The sequence below is a fragment of the Sinocyclocheilus anshuiensis genome, unplaced genomic scaffold, assembly GCF_001515605.1.
Source record: "Sinocyclocheilus anshuiensis isolate Anshui unplaced genomic scaffold, SAMN03320099.WGS_v1.1 scaffold2063, whole genome shotgun sequence".
NCBI lineage: Eukaryota > Metazoa > Chordata > Actinopteri > Cypriniformes > Cyprinidae > Sinocyclocheilus > Sinocyclocheilus anshuiensis.
The window spans coordinates 183,405-191,226 of NW_015536681.1; the positions used below are offsets into that span (position 1 = coordinate 183,405).

Consider the following 7,822-nt stretch of genomic DNA (forward strand, 5'->3'; position numbering starts at 1 on the left):
ATATATATATATATATATATATATATATATACCTTGCTACGTGTACTGCATTAGGCTAACCGAGACTTGTCATTTGCACTTACATATTGTTGCTCTTTTGTTAGTTTTGATTGCTTCTATTGTCCTCATTTGTAAGTCGCTTTGGATAAAAGCGTCTGCTAAATGACTAAATGTAAATGTAAAAAAGTCGTAAAACACATTTATAAAACATTAAAATGCCATGTAAATGTGAACAGTATCATTTCCACCACTGAATCTTAAATATTGACATCAGTTTGGCATTGTGTGTTGATAATGACATTTTAACATTGGAATGAAATGGTACATTTTATTCGTTGCATTTCATGTAACGTCAACTCAATATCAAATCTCATCAATAACCGTTCACAAACATTTGTGTCTCCCAATTGTTACATTAACTTTTGATAAATCTTCACTTGGGGCAAATCTGAGACAAGTGATGGTCATAATTTGTGTAAAAATGTATACTAATTATTTTAAAACATTAACATGGAAATTATATTTAAAATAAATTATTACTATTTATAATGTTTGCTTCTATATATATATATATTTTTTTTTTTTATAGATAATCACTGTTTTAAACATTTAAATCACTGTTCACTGTTAATCACTGTTTTAAACATTCAATTTGCAGTTTTATTCTTTTTTTCAATTCAATTCACGTTTATTTATATAGCACTTTTCACGATATACATTGTTGCAAACATTGTTTTATGATAGATTTTGATCCTTTCTGACTAAAAGCCTGGAACAATGGTTAAACAATGAATGTTTATGCATACAAGGCACTTGAAAGTAGCAAAAACAAATGATGGAGGTATGGTAAAAGTTTCCAAGATTGAACAATGTGACCCTCATATCATTACATTTTCATTTACAGATGCTTTTATCCAAAGCAACATACAGTCAAACCAAAATTTATTCAAGACACCTTCAACATTTCACACATTATCAAAGTATATCTGCCATAGTTTAGAAAATGGTAATAAAATATGACAAGAACTCAGAATTAAACTGTGTCAGAACAAATTCATCTTGATAATGTCAGATAACATTTAAGTAAAACATGCTCAGTTCAAAGTGTCTGAATAATTTTTGGTCCCAAATTTTAAGCAATTTTACTGGCAGTCCACTGTATGAAGAATTTTTGGGTATAATTTGTCACAGTTTACTTTATTTTGCTATCCCCACTTACATAAATGAACTATAGTTTCCTGCACCAAAAAAAATTATATATATATAAAATATCAAAACTTATATCTGGTGTCTGGATAATTTTTGGTTTGACTGTATATATATATATAAAATTTATTAATTATTTATTATCAAACTTATTGATTATGAAGGCCCTTTATTCAAAATAAACTGGTTACATTTTTCTCCAAAACCATCTAAAAAATTATGCCTGTAGAATGCTACATGCTAATGCTATTTAAGGCCTTAATTTTCACAAAATCCATTTAATGACTTTCAATGCTTTTCAGTGCCCCGCGAAACCCTGTGTGAAGTATTTGAAAACCTCAAATATTGGTGCCTGCTGGTCTATATTTTAGAATAATTTGAGTAATTGCAATAGCTTACATGTAACAAAATTTATTTTTTAGTAGAGTTGTATATATATATATATGTATATATGTTTTAACCTTCATAAAAAATATGTATTTCAGTTACAAGAAAATACATTTCCAGTCTTACAGTAGCCTACATTTATGTGTTATATCTGTGTTATAGACAATAAAGTTTTTCTTCAAATGTGACCACTGTTATTTTAGCATCACTGAGAGTGTGTTATAGTTTTGGTTAATATTTTTAATTAGATTTTATTTTTATATTTCCCGCTTTCATGTTAATTTTAGTTACGTTTTTAGTAATTTTGTTTGTATTTTTGTCATTTTTCGTTTCAGTTGTTTCTTTCTATATCGTTTTTATTCATTTTTATTTCAGCTTTTTAATATTTCATACATTTATTTTATTTCAAGTAACATTTTTTTTATAATAACCCTGATATGAATTTATTTTGTTTGCATTGAAATATATGGAGGGAAAAATGTATTTTGAAATGCTTCTAAAATATATATTTATATTCTAATTAATATATTTTCAAAAATAACCTAATAGGAAACATTACAAAAATAGTAAATAAAAAAAAGAGGCTCAAAAGTTTGAGACCAATGATAAACACTTGCGTTTAGCTTTTTTCCCCCTCATTTAATAAAGTTTTTCATTGAAAAATGACTTTCTTCAACATTTTAAAACGTTTAAAGGTTTAAATTTCAATGTCAATATTATATCAGACTTTTGGACCCCCTGTACACCATGGTATATAAATATTACCATATTTAGAATTTCTGGTGCTTAAAGTAATACCTCCATGGCCCATTTTGTAGTAAACTCTTTTTACAATTAAAGACAGGCTCAGACAGGAGTCTAATTATCGCTCCTCCTCATAATTCTCGTAAAACATTGTATGACAAAGAGCCGTAACCCTTGCGCACAAATCCCGCCCCTCGGTTTGACTGACGTTCGAAAGATTGCGTGCTGAGGGGCGTGGACTTTGCGATCATAACCACGCCCCTCTATTTGATGGACGTGTGCCCTTGAGCTCCCCTGGAGAAATTAATCGCGTGTGTTGCTCCGCAAAGTGTTCGCTATGGATGATGTGTCCAAACGCGTGCTTAAAGCAACAACTATACGCGCGGATGTGATAAAGTTCTAATGTTGTTGAGCTCCGTGTGGGTGTGAGTACGGGAGCGCACGATAGGTTGATCGGCGGCTCGCTGTCCCGCAGGAGAAGGGGCCATTACTGTGGCGGCGTGGGAAAAGTTTCATCTACGTGACGCGCAGGAGAAAGGCGTTTTCATCGCGTCGCGTCTGGAATAATCGGCGTCCATGCAGCGACAGAGCAACGCGGAGCTGCTGTGAATGGAGTCCCGTACCTCTGAGGTCTGACTATGGAGCAACGCAACGGGACGCGGAGCTCCACTCAGCCGCAGCTGCGTATCAACGTGCCGAGCACCGCCAGAGAGCGAGCGGCCAGGTACCGCACTACATACTGCATACTACACACTGCCCTAACTATACAACATACAGCACAAGCATACATGTTCGTCATAATAAAAATGATTTTTCAAAAATCTAATAAAATTAACGCAATATTTCATTTATCAATCCCTTTGCTATTTGATGCAATATGTGGATAAACGAATAGAATTAAGAATAGAAACACTCACACAGGTGTCAGTTTTCCCAGGTGTTTCATAATGACACAAAGATCTTTCAGGGTGTTAAAAGGCCTTAATTCGCTTTAAAAAGTCTTAAATTCATAAAGTCATTAGCTTTAAATGTTGAATGTATTGAAAAAAAATTCTTTCTAGGTCTCAGTATTTTTGTCTTGTTTTCCATTATAAATATCTAAACATCCTTAAATTAAGATACATTTACTTGCGATGCAAAATGAAGATATGAAGTCTTGTTGTCTGAGAAACCGAACAAAATAAAGTGATCGTATGATTAAAACAACAATAACTGTCAATGGGGAATTAAAAACTTTCAATTAAGATGATTTTTCTGACTCCATTGGCAGACATTTGTTCTTGTTTTAATCAAACTCACTTAATTTTGATCAGTTTCTCGGAAAACAAGACTATTTAAAAACAAACATATGTTTGTTTATATATATATATATATATATGTGTGTGTGTGTGTATATTATATAACAATATAGAAATATATTTATAATTAAGTGTTGCTAATACAAGACATTTACCTATAGAGACCATATTAACATAATTTGTTCCATTCAGTTATTTTTTACATTTTCTTGACTTTTAAAGTTTTAAATGTACCTTCCTAACCCCTGTTTGTTGGACTGTATGTGTGAGATTCGTTTGTGTTTCGGTTTCCACCCATGACTCTGTTTACCTAGTTAACCAGTGGTAGATAAGTTGCTGTAAATGTAGCCTCAGGGTTGAGATTTTTGTCATGAGTCACATGATCTCCTGACCTGAACACACACCTGAGGAACCACTTGCGATCTTCTGTGTCATTAATCACAGACAGACCAGTGTGAGTGTGTTTGTGTTTCAGTGTTGATCCATACGGGTTCGAGCGCTCAGATGATTTCAACTATGAGTCCTATGAGGAGCTAATGTCTGAGTATCTGGCCGTTCTCACTAGAAGATCCATCAAGTGGTCCAAACTGCTGCAGGGGAAGCGGCGTGTGGACAGGAACCTGAAGGGTGTGTGATTTCACACAAACATGAACATTCATCAGTGTAAACGCAGTATATTTGTGCTCTATGAAGATGAGATCTGTTTTAGCATCATCCTCATTCGCTGCATTATTAAGAGCATGTGCTGCTTTGAGACACATTTAAAGGGACATTTCATCAAAAAAAATCATTTGTCATCATTTATTCCAAACCTGTATGAATTTCTTTCTTCTGTGGAACATAAAAGAAGATATTTTGAAGAGTGTTAAGAACCAAACCATTTCGGTGACCATTGACTTCCACAAAAACACTATTTTCTAAAAAATAACTTGTCTATACTGGTGATGTGTGTGTGCAGTGAAGCGGTATGTACGGAAGGGCATCCCGAATGAGCACCGGCCACTGGTGTGGATGACGGCCAGTGGAGCGCAGGAACGGCTGGAGAGGAACCCTGGGTACTATCAGTCTCTGCTGGACGCACAACACGACCCCAGACTAGTGGAGACAATCCGCATCGGTGAGATCTTGCACGCTTCTCCACCGGATCCACACTGCTGTCTGATGCACAAAATCATACACGGACGTCCTGCGTAAATCACTGAGTTTTGGGTCAAATCATTGAAATGGACAGTTTGATCATCGAACAGTGTTTTCTAATTTTTACACATTTAAAGGTAGTGTAGGTGATTTGGTTCAAAAACTTTTCTTGTTATGCTGGTTGAAAGTCTCTTCACATCCCGATAGCAATCAATAAGTTAAGTGGTCTAAATTTATCTATATGTATTTATATTGTCTGTGGAAGGTGTAGGACCATAAAATGTACGTCCAATCAAAATGTTCAGTCCGAAGATTACGATAGGCTGTCCGGCCTGCCTGTCAAAATATGTATTTGCATACCTCTGCGCACCCAGTTTGCGCAGACAGGATACGTCGTCAGCACTTTCAGCGAGAATGAGAGGCATTATTATTGTAATACTTGCTTTGTACTGTAATGTTTTCTCACCGGATGATGAGACATGAGGTAATCTGACAGCGTTGCATTCAACCCTCCACCAACGCCATCTCTCATCGTGTTGCTGATTAGCCTCTGGTCTGCTTGTGCGCATTCATGTGTTTTGGAGGCGTGGCTTTGCAGAGTGATTATGCAGGGAGGGTGGGGATCTTGCTTTCAAGGCTAGCTTGCTATTGCTAGCCTTTCCGAAATGGCCTACCCTACCTTTAAGGCGAGAAACTACAGGCAAAACCAGCATTTTCCATGCGCTGGGCAGTTTTGAGGTTTTGGTCTGTTTTGCTCCATAATAACATGTCTTCTTTCAAATTAGTGGAACGAAAACATCTAAAACACACATTTAATTGTATATTTTATAGCATTTTATTTATTTGCATCTGTAGATTTCAATTTGAATCCATATCTTTAAAGAGTTTTTTCTCTTACATACACCAAACTTTACAGTTTTATTCCAATCTATATTCTGAAGACTTTTACTGAAGGGTTCATATATCATTCACACTGAGGCCATGTCCACACGTACACGGGTATTTTTATAAACGGAGTTTTTCCTTCTTCCGTTTTTCAAAAAATCTCCGTCCACATGAAAACGCAAACGCATGCTATGAAGCACTGTCAAGAGCATGCCAAACCCAACAGGTGGCGATATAATCGCAACCGTAAAGCCATGTTGGCCAATCAGAAGCCTGAAAGTAGGCGGAGATAACAGCGCAGGCTCCGACGTCACAAGCCAAAAACTCTGGTTTCGCTGTCTACACCAGTGTTTCCCAACCTTTTTTTAGTCGCGGCACCCTTTGGAAATTTTAACAAACTTGTGGCACCCTACAAAATTATGAATTTCTTTCTTCTGTGGAACATAAAAGAAGATATTTTGAAGAGTGTTAAGAACCAAACCATTTCGGTGACCATTGACTTCCACAAAAACACTATTTTCTAAAAAATAACTTGTCTATACTGGTGATGTGTGTGTGCAGTGAAGCGGTATGTACGGAAGGGCATCCCGAATGAGCACCGGCCACTGGTGTGGATGACGGCCAGTGGAGCGCAGGAACGGCTGGAGAGGAACCCTGGGTACTATCAGTCTCTGCTGGACGCACAACACAACCCCAGACTAGTGGAGACAATCCGCATCGGTGAGATCTTGCACGCTTCTCCACCGGATCCACACTGCTGTCTGATGCACAAAATCATACACGGACGTCCTGCGTAAATCACTGAGTTTTGGGTCAAATCATTGAAATGGACAGTTTGATCATCGAACAGTGTTTTCTAATTTTTACACACTTAAAGGTAGTGTAGGTGATTTGGTTCAAAAACTTTTCTTGTTATGCTGGTTGAAAGTCTCTTCACATCCCGATAGCAATCAATAAGTTAAGTGGTCTAAATTTATCTATATGTATTTATATTGTCTGTGGAAGGTGTAGGACCATAAAATGTACGTCCAATCAAAATGTTCAGTCCGAAGATTACGATAGGCTGTCCGGCCTGCCTGTCAAAATATGTATTTGCATACCTCTGCGCACCCAGTTTGCGCAGACAGGATACGTCGTCAGCACTTTCAGCGAGAATGAGAGGCATTATTATTGTAATACTTGCTTTGTACTGTAATGTTTTCTCACCGGATGATGAGACATGAGGTAATCTGACAGCGTTGCATTCAACCCTCCACCAACGCCATCTCTCATCGTGTTGCTGATTAGCCTCTGGTCTGCTTGTGCGCATTCATGTGTTTTGGAGGCGTGGCTTTGCAGAGTGATTATGCAGGGAGGGTGGGGATCTTGCTTTCAAGGCTAGCTTGCTATTGCTAGCCTTTCCGAAATGGCCTACCCTACCTTTAAGGCGAGAAACTACAGGCAAAACCAGCATTTTCCATGCGCTGGGCATTTTTGAGGTTTTGGTCTGTTTTGCTCCATAATAACATGTCTTCTTTCAAATTAGTGGAACGAAAACATCTAAAACACACATTTAATTGTATATTTTATAGCATTTTATTTATTTGCGTCTGTAGATTTCAATTTGAATCCATATCTTTAAAGAGTTTTTTCTCTTACATACACCAAACTTTACAGTTTTATTCCAATCTATATTCTGAAGACTTTTACTGAAGGGTTCATATATCATTCACACTGAGGCCATGTCCACACGTACACGGGTATTTTTATAAACGGAGTTTTTCCTTCTTCCGTTTTTCAAAAAATCTCCGTCCACATGAAAACGCAAACGCATGCTATGAAGCACTGTCAAGAGCATGCCAAACCCAACAGGTGGCGATATAATCGCAACCGTAAAGCCATGTTGGCCAATCAGAAGCCTGAAAGTAGGCGGAGATAACAGCGCAGGCTCCGACGTCACAAGCCAAAAACTCTGGTTTCGCTGTCTACACCAGTGTTTCCCAACCTTTTTTTAGTCGCGGCACCCTTTGGAAATTTTAACAAACTTGTGGCACCCTACAAAATTTATTTTGTCACAATATTTGAATTTCTAACTTCGATATGATAATTTGAAAAGTATAGATATTCGGTACAACAGGGAAGAACTGCAGAATATAATGTCATGCAGATATTTTTAATATTATACA

The 7,822-nt window shown here is 36.8% G+C and overlaps 1 protein-coding gene across 1 annotated transcript in view; it reads left to right on the forward strand.

Annotated features, from left to right (window-relative positions):
* Positions 1-2,608: 2,608 nt before the first annotated feature.
* The window catches only part of grtp1a (growth hormone regulated TBC protein 1a), an 11,319-nt gene continuing 6,105 nt past the window's right edge, over positions 2,609-7,822 (forward strand). The window contains exons 1-3 of the mRNA XM_016441612.1: positions 2,609-3,061; positions 4,111-4,262; positions 4,594-4,752. Of these exons, the coding sequence (XP_016297098.1) occupies positions 2,976-3,061; positions 4,111-4,262; positions 4,594-4,752 (397 nt within the window). The 5' untranslated portion in view covers positions 2,609-2,975. The remainder of the gene's footprint in view (positions 3,062-4,110; positions 4,263-4,593; positions 4,753-7,822) is intronic.